The sequence below is a fragment of the Hyaloscypha bicolor genome (assembly GCF_002865645.1).
Source record: "Hyaloscypha bicolor E unplaced genomic scaffold K444scaffold_13, whole genome shotgun sequence".
Lineage (NCBI taxonomy): Eukaryota > Fungi > Ascomycota > Leotiomycetes > Helotiales > Hyaloscyphaceae > Hyaloscypha > Hyaloscypha bicolor.
Genome location: NW_020194515.1, coordinates 723,026 through 743,428, shown reverse-complemented (window position 1 = coordinate 743,428; position 20,403 = coordinate 723,026). Strand labels below are relative to the sequence as shown.

The 20,403-nt window shown below is 49.6% G+C and overlaps 5 protein-coding genes across 5 annotated transcripts; 2 read left to right on the top strand and 3 right to left on the bottom strand.

Moving 5' to 3' along the window:
• Positions 1-2,630: 2,630 nt before the first annotated feature.
• K444DRAFT_517254 (4-aminobutyrate aminotransferas-like protein) lies at positions 2,631-4,204 on the top strand (the record flags this gene model as incomplete). Its single annotated transcript, XM_024873760.1, has 2 exons — positions 2,631-2,950; positions 2,998-4,204. The coding sequence occupies 2 exons, from the start codon at positions 2,631-2,633 to the stop codon at positions 4,202-4,204; spliced, it is 1,527 nt and encodes a 508-aa protein (XP_024743477.1).
• Positions 4,205-4,760: 556 nt separating this feature from the next.
• On the bottom strand, positions 4,761-7,775 carry K444DRAFT_516566 (uncharacterized protein; the record flags this gene model as incomplete). The annotated part of the gene is made up of 3 exons (XM_024873693.1): positions 4,761-5,603; positions 5,651-7,239; positions 7,289-7,775. The coding sequence occupies 3 exons, from the start codon at positions 7,773-7,775 to the stop codon at positions 4,761-4,763; spliced, it is 2,919 nt and encodes a 972-aa protein (XP_024743476.1).
• A 2,510-nt stretch (positions 7,776-10,285) lies between these two features.
• On the top strand, positions 10,286-11,979 carry K444DRAFT_121359 (uncharacterized protein). Its single transcript, XM_024870390.1, has 4 exons — positions 10,286-10,511; positions 10,652-10,766; positions 10,901-11,532; positions 11,580-11,979. The coding sequence occupies exons 1-4, from the start codon at positions 10,482-10,484 to the stop codon at positions 11,790-11,792; spliced, it is 990 nt and encodes a 329-aa protein (XP_024743475.1). The 5' UTR covers positions 10,286-10,481; the 3' UTR covers positions 11,793-11,979.
• A 551-nt stretch (positions 11,980-12,530) lies between these two features.
• Positions 12,531-13,572, bottom strand: K444DRAFT_121313 (uncharacterized protein). Its single transcript, XM_024870389.1, has one exon. The coding sequence runs from the start codon at positions 13,325-13,327 to the stop codon at positions 12,626-12,628; it is 702 nt and encodes a 233-aa protein (XP_024743474.1). The 5' UTR covers positions 13,328-13,572; the 3' UTR covers positions 12,531-12,625.
• Positions 13,573-14,835: 1,263 nt separating this feature from the next.
• On the bottom strand, positions 14,836-16,469 carry K444DRAFT_698489 (uncharacterized protein; the record flags this gene model as incomplete). The annotated part of the gene is made up of 8 exons (XM_024887952.1): positions 14,836-15,030; positions 15,147-15,180; positions 15,319-15,340; positions 15,473-15,511; positions 15,701-15,866; positions 15,952-16,027; positions 16,181-16,261; positions 16,396-16,469. 8 exons carry the CDS (start codon positions 16,467-16,469, stop codon positions 14,836-14,838), a joined length of 687 nt encoding a protein of 228 aa, XP_024743473.1.
• Between the last annotated feature and the right edge of the window lie 3,934 nt (positions 16,470-20,403).

The following is a 20,403-nucleotide window of genomic DNA, read 5'->3' as shown; positions in this document are numbered from 1 at the left end:
GTTCGGTCGCTTAGTTTTAGACATGGCAGCAGATTGGAGGGTGGCTCACCTAAAACGCATATGTCACTTGTAGATTTGGGAAGACAGATGAATGAAGAGAGTTGATGTGAGGTTGATGGGGGATCACTGCAAAGCTGAGGGGGTTCTGTAAGAAAGAAACCTGCGACATGAGCGGAGTGTGCTGAGTTTTGAGTAGAATTCTACGTTCATACACGGGTTCGATTCCGAGGAGGGGTAGCCATCTGTGGCTCCCTCGCTTTGGAATACCCGTGGCACGGGGATGGAGGGGAATGGACCTTGAAATCCAGAAGAGATTATTGGTGCAATAGAGAATTTCCGTGTTATATTAGAGGAGCTATATAAGCCTAAAGCTTTAAGCCTGGATTAAGATTCTACTGTGCCTCCCTGATAGTTGTCAACACCGGCTGACTGCTGGAAAAGCCTGGAAGGGGGGCTAACCGGCTAAGCGAAATTTTTGAAGAAGGTGGTCGTATATAATTGAATAAAGCTTTTTCCAAATATCGGCAAGCGACACGACGTTGGTAGTTAGAGCCCTAAAAAGCGATAACTAAACAGCGCGGGCACAGGCTACTGTTATGGTAGACTTGGGGAGTCAGCTTGGGACTTGCTGGTAAAGGATTAAGGCTTTGGCATATAACCTTTTGCCATTTTCATCCTCTGGAAGTACATTGACTCAATTGGGTGTCTTTTTTTGCTATAGCTAGGTATTATGTTTTTGCAACTTTTTGAGCGTTTGTTGACTCGCTTAAGTGAGGTAAGAACTCGCAGCTCGCTAAACTCGCTACTACCAACCCCCATCCCCCCCTAAATAATTGTTAGCACGTATGTTTTGGGTATAGGTGCGGGTAGGGATCCAGGGTGCTTAACCAGTGAGAAACTGTCTTCAGCTAGCTGGGAGCCACTGCCAGGGCAGAAAGCCCTCGGGAATCTTCTACGTCCACCCTTGATTTAATAAATAGGCTAATTTTTGCCCTGTGTAACATGGCTGACCAGGTCCTGAGCCACTTAAAAATCATGCCTCATTGAAAACTGGGGCGGTGGAGGCCGCCAGCAATTATTTAGGGGGGGATGGTAGGGGGGATAGTGACGGCAGCAACTCCAGCATACCACCAACTCCGACATTTTTGAATAATCAAGTAACTATATTAGATATCGTATTAATTGTTTTACATGTGTATAGATACTAATTAGTTTATTTAATTCATTAAATATCTAAGCCATGCGATATGTTGTAGCGGGACAATTGAATCCTTAAGCAAAAGTTGTAATATTGGGTTCACGTCAGGCGATTTTCTCTAAATTATGAGCAGATTCATATGTTATGAAGTCAACTATTTAGCTCTGCCACGCACGAAAATTATGAAATTTATATTAAGGTTTTTGTTATAAAGAAATCATAAGCCTCTATTAATAGTTACTTTTTAAGTTTTAATTAAATATGTTAAATATATTAAACGAGCGATATCGGAGTCGATTGGTTTCGGCCCGTCGGAGTTGGTGCGACCGACGAGCGGAGCGACAGGGGGAGGAAATGCCGATGAGTTAGCATGTGGAGTTCGTGTTTTCCGCTTCGGTATCTACTTGGAATCTTTATGAATTGAAGGAAACAGTGAGATGGCAATTCTAGTACTGTAGTAGTCTTTACACAGCTGAGAGTTCAATAGCGAAGGCCTCATCTTCAAAGTTACAGTAATTGCCTGGGAGGCAGTCCGGAGCTTGTCCGGGGGTTTTCACACCTCCGACAAAGGAGGAACATTCCTATGTCAGTTACAGCAGAACCTCGCTATAACGATCCCTCGATATAACGATTGGTCCGTGCACCCCATACAAAAACCTCGCAGTATCGTTAGATATTTTCGGTCCCAAACCCCTGTCACCACCAAAAGTTAACGATAACCTCGCAATATCGTTAAATATTCTCGGTCCCGAGGCAATCGTTATAGCGAGGTTCTGCTGTATTGTCAACAACCGAACCGTGGCTACCTGAAATAACCATCTTGGAGAATCATCTGTTATTTTTAAGGCGTAAAAACTCGATCATCCAATAGTGAGGCCAATTCTCTATACTTTTTGATAAATGTCAAGTGTTCTCAAACCTGTTTGCGTTGGTTGTGAAGTGAAGCTGGGCTGTTTTGCCAAATTTGGTGGAAGCGGGACCGGACGTCGTGGCCGGAGGGATATCGGAGGGGGGAAGGAGTGACGTGGTAGTGATCAGGAAGGGGCGATGTGCAACGAAACTTTGGCACTCGGATGCAGCTGTCGAATCAAGCCTAGCCCCCTTTGCCCCTGCAGCCATGACGAGCCATTCTTGACATCAAAAGCGAGTGGCTGAATGCTACCCCTCCATTCCCCCGCCTAGTGACTAATTCCAAGTCCCGTTTCACCATATGTTCTCCCTCCTCTTTCTCACCGTGATCTGAGCCTGAGTCGAGGAAAACGGAGTTCGGTCATCGCTGTTGTGCCGGAATTCAACTCCGTTTGTTTGCTAGGAATAAGGTTTCAACGGCGGTCAAGCCTGCACGACCGACCCCACTTCTACGGACTGATAAAAAGTCTGCCCGATACTCCTCGCCGCTCCAGAACACCCTCTTCCCTTTCTCACCATCACAATGGCTTCCCTCCGAGCAGCGGCGCGATTGCGTCCAGCAGCCTCTCGTGTCACCAATTCCACCCTTCAACCACGATTCTATGGCGCGGCGGGCGCGGCGGCAGCTGTCCAGAGCCCGCCTTCCTTCGGCGAGCAACCATTCTTTCGAGGTGAGCCGGTGGGACCGATTGTCAGGACTGCCATTCCTGGCCCGATAACCAAGAAGGCAATTGAGGATCTGGATAAGGTGTTTGATACCCGGAGCCTGAACATGATGGCCAACTACCAGAAGAGCTTTGGTAATTACATTGCTGATCCGGACGGAAATCTACTGTTGGATGTGTATGTCCTGGAGTGCTTTTGATGCTATGGCAGACTGATATTGGTAGCTACGCACAAATCGCCTCCATCCCCGTTGGCTATGGCAACCCCTCTCTCCACCAAGCCATCCTAACCGAACAAATGGCTTCCGCCCTCATCAACCGCCCAGCCCTCGGAAACTTCCCCTCCCACGACTGGGCCGACATCCTACGAACCGGCATCTTGAAGGTAGCACCGAAGGGTCTCGACCAGGTCTTCACCGCAATGGCCGGCTCCGACGCCAACGAAACCGCCTACAAAGCAGCCTTCATGTGGCGGCGCCAGTACGAGCGCGGAGGCGCCAATGTCGAGTTCTCTGAAGAGGACATCGCATCCAGCATGCTAAACCAGGCCCCCGGTGCCCCGCAACTCTCCATCCTCTCCTTCAAGACCGCCTTCCATGGCCGGCTGTTCGGCTCCCTGTCCACGACGCGCTCGAAGCCCATCCACAAGCTCGACATCCCTGCCTTTGATTGGCCACAAGCTACATTCCCGCTCCTCAAGTACCCACTTGAAGACTACGTCGAGGAGAACGCAAAGATCGAGGCCGAGGCCCTCGCGGACGTCGAGCGGATAATCACCACTCATCATCTCCCACCCTGCGCGGTGGTCGTCGAACCGATTCAATCAGAAGGCGGCGATAACCACGCCTCGCCCGCTTTCTTCCGCGGCCTCCGTGCCTTGACGAAGAAACATAACGTCCTGATGATCGTGGACGAAGTGCAAACTGGTGTTGGCGCAACGGGCAAGTTCTGGGCACACGAGCACTGGAACCTCGAGACGCCGCCGGATATGGTTACCTTCTCCAAGAAAGCGCAGACCGCCGGATATTACTTTGGAAACCCTGAACTACGACCGAATAAGCCGTATCGCCAATTCAACACATGGATGGGTGATCCTGCTCGGGCTATCCTCTTCCGTGCTATCATCGACGAAATCGAACGTTTGGATTTGGTCACGAACACGGCGAACGTGGGCGAGTACCTGTACGGTGGAATTGAACAATTGGCGAAGGAACACCCAGGCGAGATTATGAATTTGAGGGGCAAGGGACAGGGGACCTTCATTGCGTTCGATAGCCCGAGACGAGACGAGTTCTTGAAGAAGGCGAAGAGCGTCGGTGTTAACATTGGAGGGAGTGGTGAGAGGGCGGTGCGACTGCGACCAATGTTAATTTTCCAGAGGCACCATGCGGATATTTTGTTAGAGGCGTTGGAGAAGATCGTCAGGTCGTAGGCGGTAGCCTGGGCTTTTACTTCTCTTGAGCAGGATCGGAAATGGAGTTGTGGCATGGGATGGAAAGCAATTTGCCTATAGATGATCGATCATGGATTTGCACCGGATTTCGGGGCAGGTACCCGGGATTTTCTTTCACACTGATGGCGAGATGAGCTAGAGATACACATGGGAATCAACTCATGATGAACAATGGAAAATAATACAACGGAGAGCGAGGCGCTGTGCAAATGCCTGCAGACATTCATCCATTTATTTACATTCACATTATCGCTTACCTGCCCCGCCCCGCCTCGCCTCAGCCACCCTATGTACCCCCCTTCGCCAATGCTTCCATTCATGCTCCGTGAAAACACGCCGAGGTAAAACTAGCGATCCCCCTCCCTCCAAGCAATGCAGAAAATCCATGCAAAACCCGCGTTGATCATTCGTGTCCATCCAAGAAGCCAGATGAATGGATGGATATAGCAGACCCCGGACGCCAATGCTGTGTTCTCGTTGTTTCTGGGGTGTATGATACATTGTGGTACATTAGTACAGTGCCCATTCCCTCTAATCAGTGGCCCATGAGACTTTCCCTCTCACGCTTCATACCATTCGTATCCTCCACGCCTTCCATCTCATCACCATTGCCGTGATCAGACTTAAGGCCGTGACAGTTAAGATTAAAATGGTGATGAGCATTCTCGGCCGTCTTAAGAGAGCCATCCTGCTCCATCTTAATAGCTTCCTCATTCTCGCGCATGAGATCTTCTTCCTGCCTCCTCAGCTCCCTTTGCTCTTCCGTTTCCTCCTTCGAGACAACCGGTTCCATACCCTCCATTTCCGTTTCATCGGGCATCCCCTCCGCAGGCGGCGGCGGTGGTGGCGGCGGCGGCGTAAAATCTTCCTCCTTTAACCGCTTGCTGTCCGAATCATCGCCCGGTGTCTCCTCGCCCGTCCGCTTGCGTTTGAGCTCTGGCGAGGATTCAGTGAGGGACGGCGTAGTCGATGCACGCGGTGAGCTCGGAGCGCCAGGCGGGGAAGGCGACGAGGGGGTGAGGTCGATGTCTTCCGCTTTCTCATCATCGACTTCACCCTCCGCGTCCGCTTCTTCCTTCCCATTTCCATTCACCTTCTGAGCACTGCCCAAGCCGTTCGCGAGTTTAGCTTTCTCCTTTTCCTTCTTCCGCTTATCGAGCTCTTTTTTCTTCTCTACCGCCTTCTCGAAAAATTGCCGCACGTATGCTTTCACTTTCTTCTCCTGTTTCTCCGAGATCTTGGTTGGATCGTCGATGCGCCCGTTCTTGAAGTCGGATGCTACGAGCTTTTTGCCGACTTCTTTGGCGAATTTTTTGAGGTCGTCCTTTGGGAGTTGCTTGGTGAACTTTTGCATTACGTGTTTGATGTGCGGGAAGAGCTGAGGTGTGTTAGTGGCTGGTGGCAGTAGTTGGAGAGAAGACTTACAGTGTTTTCGTAGAGCTTCATCTGCTTTTCTTGCGGAAGGGATCGCCATTTTTCGGAATGTTTCTTCTCTTTCGGAGTGGAGTCGGCAGTAGGGGTGGGATGAGTGGGCGTTTGAGAACTAGGGTCGGGCTTGGTGATACTGTCGATGATGTCCTGTAAAGCTTTCGCAGTTTGGACGCTCTTTGGAGGGGCTTTTGGAGGTGGAGGTGGCTCTGGCGCAGGAAAAGTAGGCTTGATCCATGTTGTCTGGCCGGATTTACTGTAGTAGTATGGATTTCCCTTTTCATCCATGGCAGTGAACCAACCAACTGGTAAGGTGTTGAAAGGTCTTCGAATAGGAGGGCGAGACGGGATGAAGTTCAGGTTCCGTTGGGGCATGTTACTTCGAGGGCCAGTAGGAGCGACGAGAACTGGAGTGGAAGGGGATTTGGTGACTTCTTCTGGTCGATCTGTATTTCGTCGTTCAAATACAGAAACTGCAGAAGGGTCAAACTTCTTCCTTGGTATTCGGTAAGCGACCTCGAGCTTGCTCCATTCTTCCAGAAGTCTCTTTGATTCAAACACGACATCTTCGTGCTCGGAGCCAACAAACGTCTCAATTGTGGCTTCGATTTTGGAGTCGCTGATTTTGTTCCGAGTGAGCCGAGGGAATTTATAAAGGATGTCGAAGATCTGGAGAACAACATCGTTGTCGTCCTTCCATGTGGTCAGGCTGGTTCGGAGGATTTGGTAGCCGTGCATTTGGACGACTCGGTTGCGGACCTTGTCATCGTCGCACCGTTGTATTCGACTGAGCAATTTGACAGCGATCCATTTTTCCTTGCATTGCATGAGAGTGGCCATGACCTTTCGGACGCCATCCTCATCAAGACCTCGTGGTTGGACGTTATTGACATATTCTTCATCGTCTTCGCCAGTCTTCTTTTTGCGGGGCTTCTTGGCGACGGCGGAGTCCCACCCATCACCATCATCAATACCGAGAGCCTCGATTGTCGCATGGGATAAGTTGGTGGCACGCTCCGTCTGTGTCTTACCTCCGATGAAACCGGAGCAATTTGGTTCGCCACAATAGCAAGGTTGAGGGTCAGCTCCGTAGCGGTCCACATTGTAGTTGAAAACCAGCTCCTCACCAGCTTTGATGTGTCGCTCGGCAAAAATGCCCATGCGCAACTTCTCACCTACCACCCATTTGTCCACGTAGCAATTGGGATTGCACGAATGGTTGCAAAATCGACCGAGATTGCCCTTCTTCGTAGCATCGACGAATTCGCTTTTCGTAAGGGACATAAAATAAAAATGTTTGATGCCTTCTTCGGCATATGTGTACGTGCGCTTCCTGAACGTCGGCTCGTTGATGACTTCGCCGATGTACTCGAAAATGAAGTCATTGGGATTTAAGTCGGTATTTGCACGCAGCCCGTACCCTTTTTTCTCTGTCTTGATGACTGAGACGTTGGCGTACTGCCTGCGTTGGAATCGCTGATTTTGACAGCGGACACCGCAATTGCAATCTCCGTCTACGCATTCCATTTTAGTTGCACGGTTGATACAGTCGGTTTCCTCCCCGCACGCATGATTCTTGCCATCGACTGAAGCACCCGTCAGCATCTGTAGACCCAGCAAACCAGGAATACTCACCCCACTGCTCAGAGCAGTCGCAGTCCAAGGCATCGTGCTCTGAATATCCCATGTACTTAGATCCATAGATGCAGTCCTTGATTACTTGGAATACTGTAACGGCCTCCTCTGTAGAATCCTCGACGTGGTCGAAGAGCTGCGGCGGGCGTGCAACTACTTTTCGTGATGATTTTCGTGAGAGTTTAGGCGCTTTACCGGGCTCGACTGTGACCATGATGTCTCCCCCAATGATTTCTTCCTCGCCATCTTCGGATTTAGGTGTTTGGCTTGCACTCTGCTTCTTGACTGGAGACTGGGATGAGGACTTCCTTGCCGTAGGGGTCGAGGACCGCGATCGCTTGCTATCTTCAGGAGTGGGAGCATCGTATGTGCCGTGGAGCGCAATTGTATCTTCTGGCTCGGAGGGTGAGCTTCCATCCTCTAGCTTCACCTCGCTGAGCGCAGCGTCTACCACCTCTGATCTTGTGTCTCGAGTATCATCGGCCATATCTGTAGGGGTTTAGACGCTCGAAGGTGCGCCGGGTTCGTCGCAGGGTCGGAGAAGAGATTTGCTTGCTCGGAGTCGAGAGTCGGGCGAGCTCTACTCCGCACAAGTCGACTCTCTGCGACACTCCCACAATTGGTTGGCCCAGGCACACAGCGTGCTATCGAAAGCAATTGTAGGCGGAGCAAAATTCTTCTTTGTCGTGCAATGGGTTGCCGTCGGTCGCAGACGTGTGGGGCAAGGGAATGGTTGCGCCTGGCAGGCGGTTTGTGCTTGTTGAAGGAACCGTAAGGATTGTGGATGCGAAGAGGTCTGCGACGACGATGGGAGAGGGATATAGCGGAGCTGGACTGCTCGCAGACGCAAACATGAAGCGCGACCTCGATGTGAGAGACTTGGAGACTTCGGAGACGAGGTGAGGAGAAAACTCGAGGACGAAGATGATGATGGAATAAAAGGACGGCGATACCACCTTTACCTCTTCCACATTGCTTGTCCAACCCCTAAATCTCCTTTTTATCGCTCGAATTGCAGCCAGTATTCACTCTTCATTTGTTCACCTCTCCTTTCCCCTGCCGAAGTTGGTTGAATATCAATTGCTATGAAGAAGAGGCGGAGACTGTTGATAATGTACACTGGGAAGGCTCGTGCTCGGCAAATGCCGTGTCGGCCTTAAATATCCCTTGGAAGACTGGAAAGTAAACCCCATTCCATCCAACTTGATAGGCTCCATTACATAGGCTCTTGCGAAACTATCATTGTATAGATTTCCATGGTTTGGAGGAAATCTCCCATGTTTTGTTGCTTGTCGGGGTGTTTTCTCCCCCCTAGTGGCAATCCATCTTGCACACTGACCCCGATCCACCTACACCTGACGCTGTAGAACGCACATGATTCGAAATAGAAGCTTGCCTACATTTTGCCTGCCGCAGATGGGCCAAATCGTTGCGGTGTGCTTTAAGGGCTTTAAGGCAGCAGATCTTACTTCGGGCTCCCACTATGGGCATCAAAACTCCCAAAGACATACTGGTGCCCGACTCGCAAGTGTCCCTCTTGAGTTATTGCGCTTCTCCCATCTCATGGTGTTCTCCTTGGGAGGCTCTTGATGATGGCACCATTCCTCCAATATGGTCTTAAACAAGCTGGCTTGCCAAAGAGCTTACCATCTCAGTGGTCAATCGATGCCAAAATCTGGACTGGTCCATTCGGAGAATATTCCTGAAAAGATCCACTCCTCTGCCACTCCTTCCAACAGGTGTTGCGGTAACAGAATCCGGAATATCAGTCGACCCGCTTTGGGCAGACCGCTTCTTGCCCAAAGCCCATTTTGCAAGCCGAAGCCCAACCCTTCTCCGCAGTGACAGATCGGATAGAGAGGTACGCACAACGAAGGGTGCAGGATTCAATCTACCAGCGACGTCAGTCAGGGCCAAAATAGGGTTGGGTGGATTATACTGGCCATCGTCCTTCCTATGGAAGAGTGACAGCGCAACATGCAGAATTGGCCCGCGTCCGCCCCACAAAGTGGTGACGATAGATCGAGAGGGCAAAACCAGGAAGAACTATAAATTGGACGCGACTCCCATCGATGGGCCTGCCCGATCCTGCTGTCCGCGCCCGCGGAGCGTGCGATGTGGCTGCAAGTGCCCAGCAGCGGAGTTCAGGAGAAGTGGCCGCCGAAACGGCCTTGCGATGCTTCCCCCCCCCCTCGCAGCCAAAGGGCCATTGTCGACGTCGTCGGCGACACTGCGCATCGTCAAGTCTGATGTCGCCGTTGAGGCTCAGTCCTCGGTTTGCGGGTGGCAGCCTTACGGAGATGTGATGTGACGAACGATTGGAGTGTGCTCTGTGATTCTGATCCCGCTAACGGTGGGCAGGTCGTTTCGGCGCACTGATTCGCTCTGCGCGCGGCGTCGCTGTCCAATGCGAAGCTCCAGACACCGTTCATCTTGCGAGTATGCAAGAACAGCTCAGCAAAAGCAGCTGGCCAATGGGAGAGCCGATCTTCTCCCCTTATTGAAGCCCCCCGCGAGCTCGACGACACTTCGCTCTGTCGCTCTGGGAAAAGGGAAGACGAAAACACGACGCTCTGCGCAGAGGGTGTGTCGGCGCACCAGCCGGCGCCGGCCTGCCAGCGCCGGCCGCCATGATTGGCATCGCTTCGCAAGGCCCCGTCCAGCGCTGGTGCCCGCGCTGTTCAGTCTTAATTCTGCCGCGAGCATGCAGCTGGTGCAGCCAGCACCCAATTCTCCAGTCAAACTGTCTGTTCCAGACTGCTTGCATACGGCTGCATATGCACGACTTCACTCTCATTAAACTATGAGGACCCGCTCCTACTGCCTTAACGCCAGTTTGACGCTGCGTCTGCGGGCGACTCGACTCCACTCGACCCTAAGCTTTTTCTTGTCGCGGCGCGCTTCCCTCTCCTGCTCCAAACCTATGCGGCCTCTTTGACCTTCAGCCTTCTGCCCACTGCCTCGTTGCCCAACGGCCAGACGCTCGTTCACGACGCTCGAGACACGTCCACGCTCCCTAGATACTTGCGAGAGTGTAGTAGAACTTTCAGACATACTTAATGACCTATAATACACCTTTCATCCCTCCTCCCTCGTCCTCCCTCCGCCCCCTAGCTCCCGTCCTGCTACGCGTGGCAGACACCCTTATTGCGCCAGACTGTCCACTCTTTCACGGACACCCAAGTTCAACACCATGGAACAGCCGTTCACGGAGGTAGAAAAGGTATGTAGAGCGCCCTGGAGTCGCGAGAACACCTGGGAGCTGCCGTGCCACCAACCATGGCTCCAGGCGCAGCGTCGATACCCTTACGGTTCCTCGTCAGTCGCGTCTAATGATGACAGCTGCTAACTCCCCACCTGTAGCGCTTTGTTCTCGCCGAAGCCATCAAGTTAAGCACCATCTCCGTCGACAGGCTCTTCTCAGTTCTCGCCGAGCATAATGTTAGCCCAGACTGGGAGCAGATGCTCCTGCCACATGGTACGTTCTGCGATCTGATCTACAAGTGAAACTCCGAACAAGGTTCCCCAGGTTAGAAGCACGACATAATTACACACAGACGTTGGATCGCAAGTAGATATCAGATATTGCTTACTCTGCTAATTGTACAATAGGACGGAATTTATTACAGTGTAAACACGCGTTCAATTCCCTCCAACATGGGCCATCTAGCCAGCTCTCAACTCCGCAGCCTTTCACTCAAACCTTCCTCAACCCACCGCCAGTATATTCCAGCTCTTCTGGCGGCAAACGCCAATCGATGAACATGCCTCCAGGCCCAGGCCCAGACCAAAAACGACCAAGAAAGTCTGGTGCCGAGACCCCAACGCTCGCACGCGATCTCCTGCCGAAGCCTGCGAATCCTAATGGCGGCTCCCCAATGTCAACGATGGCCTCCTCGCCACCAGCGACCACCAGTCAAAAGAAGCGCGGCCGACCATCAAAGGCAGACGTTGAACGCAAACAAAGAGAGGCAATCGAAAGAGGGGAAATTATAACACCAGCAGCACAGTCACCGGCAGGAATGCCTGGACCCGACGATAGTAGATCTGGATATGCGCCCGTATCAATTCTGCCAGCGCCTCCTGGTCCAAGAGAAACGGTTATGGGGGGCATCATGCCAAGTATTTTATCACCGAGAACTGGGTCATTTCCGCAAATGGTTATGGGACCTGACTCACCTGCTTCAATTGGCGCAGAGCCTACCGGGAAGAAAAGGAAACCGCGGCCACCTCCTAAGCCAAAAGTGTGTAGTCCAGTCGATTTACTGAGATTGTTGCTAACTAGAAGAAGGTCCAAAAGCCAGGTGAACACCAGTTTTCAATTAATACACCAACTGGACAGGCAGGACAAGGAGAAACCCCGTCGGCTCCAGTTCCAACGGACGCTGCACAGGCTGTTCCCATAGCTGCTGCTCAAGACCTTGGAAACCCACCACCAAATATTACCCCAGCTGCAATGCAGGATTCAGCACCAGGAAACCAATCCGCGCCTGATGATAAGTAGGCTGGCTATCTTAGTCCTCGAATGAGATTTATGGTCTTCTAGGCGCTCGAGTCGTACCGGCGAATACCTGAACTTCCAAACGCTTCTAATGACCCGATTTCCTTTACGGTTCCGTAATTCGATCGAATTATCAGACGCATTTTACTAGATTTTACGCTTCTACGATCGCATAATTGGAGCATATCTTCACGCCGTCCAATACTAATGTACTAATGCCCGCATTCGACAACAAAATTTTACGCATTCCATGTTCTAACGAATGGGAGCAATCTCTCTTGAGCTGTTCCACCTGCTTTCGAATTCAGTACCTCGACGCCAAACGCGATAACGCTTTTCTGTCTCTTTTGTCGGACTTCCAGAACTTCACGCTTCCATGCACGCGGACGATACCATTGAACTTACGGAGCAAGGCAATCATCGGTGGCTAGCGCTGTATTATCCATGCATTTTGCATTTGCATTTTCATTTTGTCAGATACACAGGGACACATCTTTCCTTTGATCTAGTCTACTGTACGATTTGTGTCTCTATTTACGGGAATATATATATTAGGGATAGGGATAGCTTGCCAGGGTTTGGGAGATTTGCCGGAGATCTGTCATTCAGCGCTTTCGAGAAAGAGGGGGTGATGGACGAGCCATGACTGTACGATAGACACGGGTTCTCAGGACTGTACTGTATTATGAATGAATGTATCACCATCAGCCAAGGTCTGGGATCTTGGGGGCTGCAGCTCCGTGAGGCGGTACTCGGTCACTGGCATGTTTTCGGCGGCTACGGCTCCTCCTCGACAAATACTGCACGCGGACAGTAGTACAGTAGTACATTTAACTTTATCCAACCGCTGTCAGCACTGACGTCTGGATGATCTGACGCGGATCAGGATCTTGAATGAGAGGAGCATGTCGATCTCTGTCTTGTATTCTTCCAGATGAGTTGCACACCACCAGCAACGCCCGCCCCTTGCCGTTCATTAACTTTAGCGAATGGTTCGCTCCAAATTTAGATCTGCTTTCTGCGAATAGATTGATTGAATTATCCTGCCGCCGCGCCAGGATGGGAAGGCAGCTTTGCTCCCATCTTCTGCTACTTTTGGGCCCTCTTGCACGTGCAGCAGAACGCCGCAGCGGATGCATCCCGCGAAACACCCCAGTCGATCTCCCGAGTTTAGGCAACTCGCCCGCCCGGTTCGAGCGAGGTGGAGTGCAAAGGTGGCAGCATTGGTGGGATGAGGAAAAGAGGGTTGATTGGAGGATTGCATGCATATGCATTGAGGTAGGTATGTCTTGCATTGCAATCAATACTACTCCGTAAACGTGCCGATCTGCGGACATGTTCATTGGAGGGGAGGTGGCGAGGTGTGGTACCTCAGGGCAAGGCGGCCGAAGATCTGCAGATAGGGATGTACTGGGATGGGGATCGTGAGGGTGGAGGGCAAAAATGCCAATCTTCGTCCTCAGGCCCTCGGGGTCAGAGGGAGAGGGAGAGAGTGTCAATGCACAGGGAAATGTGGAACAGTGAGCCCGAAAGGTCATTCCGAGCGCTTCCACATGGGCCGAAGAATGTCGGAAGAGGAAGGAGGAAGGAGCTTGCCGAATCTCGGATGGCAGAGCAGAGCGCACACCGTCTTGATCCTTCGGCCACACTCTGCCAAAGTAGCCGTCATAGGAAAGTCAAGGACTTCTGTTTTTATGCTTGCCCTAGCTCATTTCGCGCCGGATGGACATTGATTTCTTCCTTTCAAGGTTAGGTACAGCATCCTTCGCTGGCTGCCTAGAGAGTTCGTGCTACCTCCGTTCTAAGAGAATTTTGACGGGAGGGGTGGGTTAGGAAGTTGCGTTGGTGCAAAGGGCAGAATGGGTAGCGATTGCTATGATAAAGGGGTTCCTTGATGACCGTATTGATGGGGTGTGGTGGACTAAAGAGTTCTGATCGTGTTGACTCTCAGGTGAGTGATTGGGTTGCGGGTCTATGAAATAGGGGGGGGCATGTCTTAGCTTGGAGGCTCACGCGAACTTGTGGTCCATGTTCATTTCCCTACCCCTTTCTGTCCTTGTCCGAGAGGGGCGACTTCTCTTTTTGCCAAATCGTGTCACTTTATGCCGAGACATAGGTGCATGCCGAGGTGCGAGACCCGGTTTCGAATGGAATGTTTGGGTTTGGCTTATGCAAGACTTCGGTCCGTCTTCGCTTTCGTTGAAAGAGATGGTGGATATCTGGTTCCTTGTTGCCGTTCAAGTAGAGCATCCAAGTTGAGTGCTTCCAAGTTCACAACCCACTGCTTCATACGGGGACGTGACGAGACGAAGAGGCTCTAGAATTCCAAAGAAATAAAGAATGTAGCAAGCTGCCGTATACAGATAGACAGCCACTTCATAAGGAGAGGTCAAACTTTTGAATTGTTTGGTCGTAATATGATAGAAGTATTCTTTACACAATACTGACCTGCCCCTAGGGCAACAAAACTTCTCCCGTAGTAGAGGAGATCGTGCACATTTTGGGGCAGTAGTGGAGCGAAGATCTTGCCTTGATCTAAAACAAGCTTTAGAAGTACCTGTAAAGCGACAGGTTGACAACTCGTCTGCAAAGTGCGACAGAACTTGAGGTTCTCCTTTGCAAATTTGGTATAGTATTTAGGGCTACGGATGTAACGAAGACTGGCTCCTCTCTTGAAAGCAGAAGGTGGTGCAGGAAAATTAAACGTTAGTGAGCGCCACTCAGCTATATCGGTCAGGAATAATGTCACTTACCATCCCGAGAATGGAACTTGAGTTCCGTATTTAAAAGGGTGTATCTCGGGAGGCTCATCCCGCTGTAGCACCAGATCGACGGCTCCGTTATTCCAAGAAGCAAAATCATCTCTAACTTGCCTCAATTTGAAATATTTCGCGACTTCTTCAAAGAACACATTGCAAATTTGACAACTGTTCTCAGAGGACTGCTTGAAGGCATAGGCAGAAGTTCTGACCATTCGGAACCCCCGCCTTTCAAATAGCGAGATGATATCTTCGGACTGTGTTGGCGTAAAGGACATAGTTGAGATCTAGACAAGTCTTGCAGCTTGCCTTGTTGCATCGGAAGTATCTGCGCTTTGTCTTTCTTTTATTGTTGATTCCACCGTCGCATTACTGGCCATTGCAGTTCCAGCAGAAATGGTTCGGAATTGCCGTCCCTCACCAGAGAGCGGATCCCGAAAGTCGTACTCTTTGAGACTCTTGGGTTCTTGCTCGACCTGGTCCTAGTGTGTGGGTTTATGGAGGCTTTGTGCAGCAAGACGTGGTAACCTGACAGGTTTTACTGAGATTATATCAGCTAAAAGAGCAGAAAAAACGGGCTGGGACATCGAAAACTCACCAATTGATCTTTCGTCTTCTCCAAACCTGGGTAGCTGCGTATCAGTTAAGATAGAGTCTAGCTTCATTTGGTTGATCAAGAAATGTGGGGAGTCGAGCACAAAGGAGTAGAAAATTAGCGGAGAAGGTTGTGGGAAAGAATCGGCACCCATGAAGCTGACATTAGAACTCACATGTGACCTGTCCTCCCTTTAACTTAGCGAGGTAAAAGCTTCAGCATTGACTTAAATGGGACCAGCAAGCAACTATAACTTCTAGAAGGCAAAGAATTGGTATTGAGACGTTGAATCTGATTCCTGCATCCGGTGTCAAGTATCCAGAACTTACCGAATACAGGGACTACAACCCCCGTGGCATAAGGGTGAGCTTGGATAAGATTAGTATTCATCGTTCCTCATCCCAAGTCAGGGCAAGACCCGGTTACTTTACATCATATCAGTTGCTTGGATTTTGAGGATTATCTCCAATTGCAGCTCGACTTGTACTCGTTCATTTGGCACAATCTTTCGGGCATTCGGAGACTCAAATTGCCTACCTCGTAAAGCAAGATTTTACCATACTGTTGGAGTCTTTTGGACAACACCCACGAAAGCAACTGAGAATAATTTTGAACATGACAACTGCTATTCCTATCAATCACTGCAACATTGACCATGATCGGGATCTGGTTGGCGATCATATGATGGTAAACAATTACCCCTTTCCGCTCGGTGATTGGGGCCTTCAAAACCAACAGATGTGATGAAGTCGGAATTCAAGGTCGATGAATGTTAAAACATTTAGCCTTTATAAATTCCGAAACTTACTTTAGAAGCATCGATAATCTGAAAGAGGTTCAGCTCACACCTTGTTCCAAAAGCTGACTGAAATTCAAAGAATAGCCTATTCTCTGTAATTATTTAGTAAAATCTTAATATATATCCACGACTCCGTACTTGCCAATAGTAGAAGGGGCCACGCTTAGAGTTTCCGACTAAACCAATAATCATTTTAAATAATTAAATCAAGTTTATAGTTCGGCCGAGAGTTTTACACCTCGCGTGTGGCTTGTCGATCTGCTTGCCAATCTGTTTACCACGAGCCTTCGCCACCGCCCACAATCCCCTAATTTCTCCTCTATGACGTTTCAGTCTCCGCAAAACCAACCCTTGGGGATAACAAAACAATAATACTTTGTTAAAGATAAGGCTTGGACTTTTGTTTTATTGCAAATCGCACACGGCTGTGGCGTGTTGATCCTACTCGCGTACCCCACCTTTTCCCCTTTAGCCTCTCGGAACCCATTTGATGATCCCGCTAAAAAGCCACTTTGCTTCGCCACCATGTGTTGACGTAAGTTTATGTCGTCGAGGTTTAATATGATTGTTCTGGCAATTCTGGGGACGTCTTGGATGAGGATTCGTGCTACTAGATTTCCCAGTCTTTAAAGTGAAGATAGGGGAATTGGAATAGTGAAATATGCTTTTGGGTTTGTCTGATCCATCACCCTAGAATTGTGTGACTTGGCAACGGATCGAGTTTACAAGAATACTGTTAGCGATGCACTGACAACGCTAAGCTTGGTTGAAGTTCCTGCGTCAGGAGGATGAATTCGAAGTCGGCCCGGTGCTGGAGTCAAGGTCAAAGGGTCAGCAGTTCTGGAAGTCCATGCTTCGCCAGCTTAACGCTTAACACTTCCTGTATAATTCACAATAGTTGGCACCCAGAATAATTCAAGAGCGGGAATAAATTTTTTGGCTCTAAAATCTTACTTACTTCGCCTCAGCTGAACGAGGCTTTTGTGGAGGATAACCTCAAGGTAAATTCCGAAACAAATCTTGGCGGCCTTGTGATTCTGTTACCTTGAAATTGACAACAAACGAAAAAAGAGTTGGCGCTGTAAGAAGTCAGGTTTCTTGGGTTCTGGGATTTTCCGTACAGATAACTTCACATCGGAATATCTTCCAGACTTTTCTCATACCGGCTCGAAACGTCCACACGTATATAATTCTCACAGATCATTCAACAAGAATGAGCAAGAAGAATGTTTCAGTGACACGTAGCCCTGGGCTGACATTTCAAGTATTGCAGGGGCCAGGTCGAATAGAATCCTAGTTTCTCACTTAAGAAAAGTGATTGGGGGCCACTGGCGACGCCCATTAAGTAAGAACCTCCTTAATACATGGGTTCGACGGCAGGATGTGGAAGATACCCGTTTGGTTCAATTCTCGCACCTACGATCCGTTTTTAGTTACAAACAATCCTTCGAATGTTTTCCCACATGGCATACCTCCAAATGACCTAACAAAATAGTATACCTATCTTTTTGTATTTTGCCATCTTTAAAATTATTAACTGATTTACATGCCATCCCACTGAGAAGACTCCAGGTAAGTACCCGAATCTGAGACAAGAAGCACGTGGGATCTCCTTGACGCGACAGCGGCAGGGCCCGCGGTTGCCGTCAATGCAAATATGAAGCGAAAAGGGGCACCGCGGCCACGGCAGAGGAATTCAGTCACGGAAATTAGCAAGTGTTCGAGATAGGAAGGTTAAGTGACTTTGTTGCAGGTCTGCAATCCACGGGGAAGACGGCTTCAACATTCCGGTAAGCTTGCGAGGGGGTCGCGGATACGGTTTCGGCTTGCGTTTAGACTCAGTCTGGATGTTTCCTGCTGGTGGCGGAGTGGGTCACGTGAGCCGGAAACTTCCCCTATTCGTTCTCGGAGCGAATGTGCATGGATGGTGTTAAGTTTTGGCCGCCGGCATATATCTTCTGCAAGTAAAATTGCTGTGCACTGTGCAGATACCCAACCCAGGAATTTGAGATCTAGGAAAGTTGGAAGGAAAGGGTATCCTGGTAAGATATTGGCGACTCAGTACGGGATTTATTCCCGATTGCCAGCCCTGACCCTAACACATATATATCGATTTTCTTCCACCGGCCTGACCCTCACGCTCAACGCCAATTTTTTCTACTAGCCAGCTCTAGCTCTCAATACTCGTACCATCGCTCAATGCTGCCCCTCTTTTAATATTCGTACCGTCAATTCTTACTGCCTGCTGGTATTATTAATACTAGCACCGCTGATTTACTCTGCTATCCCTCTCCCAAAACTCGAACCCCAGAACCTCAGATTTAGCCTACTTTCTCTTCTCCTACCCTCGGTTGCACGTGTTTTCTACTCTCCCCTTCAACAATCAAGTCTCGCAACTTCAAGAACGATACCTTACTCCGCAATAAAGTCTCACAGCTTCCATAATGTGCATGTTACACCCCCGGCACCTCTTATTATGAGACCTCCCTACTGTGATAGCGCATGGCGTCTGTACTACTTATTCCACCCTATCGCCCACCGCTTAGCCCTGAATAGCTCACGTATGCAATCCTCTATTAGTAATTTTCCAAGCTCCACTAGTCGTCGTATATAATCTGCAATCTCCTCTGGCCTTGAAATCTTTCGCGTCTATACCGCCATATCCACCTCCCTAAGCTACCAGCTCATTCTTTCCTTTATTACTAGCGTGGGGCTTCTAACTTGTTCGCAAAAAAAAAGTTTGTTGACGATTCTCAGAGAAATCGCGGGAACAGGATCAATCCGTTGGATGGATATTCATATTCAAACGAATACCAGAAATCACTCTGGATAATCCAAAGGCAAACGAAAGCAAGCAGCATATATGGCGATATCACTGACCCGAACATTACTGTCACTTGTTGAGTTGCCGTGACCCCGACATTAGAGACAAGCTGAACCAGGCCCTCAGCTCGGCCGCTCAGAGACCCAGAATAAAAATAAAATTCAGCGCTGAATGATTACAAGCCAGCCGAATTGCCCCGACGGGGACCTATACAGAATTAAGACAACTGCAAGGAGTCAATGCGCAGGTGAAAGCAGAGAATGCAAGATTGTTCTATCGAAATCAATATCTAGAGAAGGAACTATCGATACATGGTATTGAGTCTGGATGGAGGGTTGATCCGCAGGCAAGTCAATCAACAGTGCAATTTCTAATCGTTTTACTTGTCCAGCTGCACGGCTAATAGCTTCACGGGAGGGAATGTAGTTTAGGAACAAGGCGTGTGTTATTGCACATCTTCTTGTTTTGATGGAAAGCATGTACGTAAGGGTGGGAGTTTGACTGCTCTGAACATGGGACTGTGCGAAGATGAAGAGAATTCAAAGTCTAAACCTGGCTTGAAAACCGAAAAGAAGTCAACACCAGTGTCCGAACAATGCTACATTTAGAGTTGGGTATTTAACTGCGGGGGAGTGAGGGCAGCTTTCTTAAGAACAACGTGTCAACACCAGACGATAACTCAAGCGGTAATACAGGTGAGTTCGCCCATTGCTCCCAATCGTAGAAGCAGACGGCCAGTTTTTCTAATGTAGCGTGCAAGATCCAGTTGTGCTGCTAGGCGATGAGGACTCAAGTGGCTCTGAAGCTGAAGCCCATGGCTGCGGCCTCCTTGGCGAAAATGCACCGGCATACGAAGGCTTTTTCGATAGCCCCGAGGCTGCCATCGATTCGACAACTCCGACCCCTCTTTCTGGTGCCGACATGTGCGCACCATATTGATGGCTACCATGAGACGGCACGACGTTTACAGCGCTGACATTCGATTGCATGCGCCCTCGTGCCTCCTCTTCCCGTGCCTCGAGCAAGCCATTGCACGACCATCATCTTCCTATGAATCTGTTCTGAGTTGTTCGTTAATACTAGAATTGATCAATAAAATTGCCTCATCGACTAATTCGACTAGCTTGACCAATGATACGGCTAGCTTACCAAGGCTTTCTTATGATTCCTAGTTCGGTAATTATGAAGCTGGATCTTTGGTGATCACTGCTCGCGCAAGCATCCCCCTATTTAGTGATGTGTAAATTATTATCCACGCCTACATGTCTATACTTCCTAATAACGCAATTATGAAGCTTTTCTATTAATTTTGAGGGAAGAATAATGAAGTGAGATTTAAGAAAGAGATATTTTGAACCGCCAATTAAGTAGCCTTACCTATTCCCTTTCCCTTACTCGCCTTCTCCATAGGCTCAAGCCTCACTACCCTCTTCCTCACTCTCCTTGCAGGTGTAGGGGTAGGTTGCTCCTTCTCAATAAGGCTCGCCACATCGCGTGCTTTTCACTGGGCGCAGTTTTGTATGCAGGAATTGTAGATCACAGCCAGTAATGTAAAGTGATTGCGATGCAGTCATGCAGGCACGAAATCGTGCTCAAAGCGCGCGCAAACTGTGCTGGTTGGCGGCATGGTTAGTCAC

Bases quoted from the DNA above. Each gene is read 5' to 3' on its own strand.
- K444DRAFT_121359 (XM_024870390.1), top strand. From the start codon at position 10,482: ATGGAACAGCCGTTCACGGAGGTAGAAAAG. The intron at 10,512-10,651 runs GTATGTAGAGCG...CCCCACCTGTAG, and splicing joins CGTTCACGGAGGTAGAAAAG to CGCTTTGTTCTCGCCGAAGC. The intron at 11,533-11,579 runs GTGTGTAGTCCA...AACTAGAAGAAG, and splicing joins GGCCACCTCCTAAGCCAAAA to GTCCAAAAGCCAGGTGAACA.
- K444DRAFT_121313 (XM_024870389.1), bottom strand. From the start codon at position 13,327: ATGACCTTTCGGGCTCACTGTTCCACATTTCCCTGTGCATTGACACTC.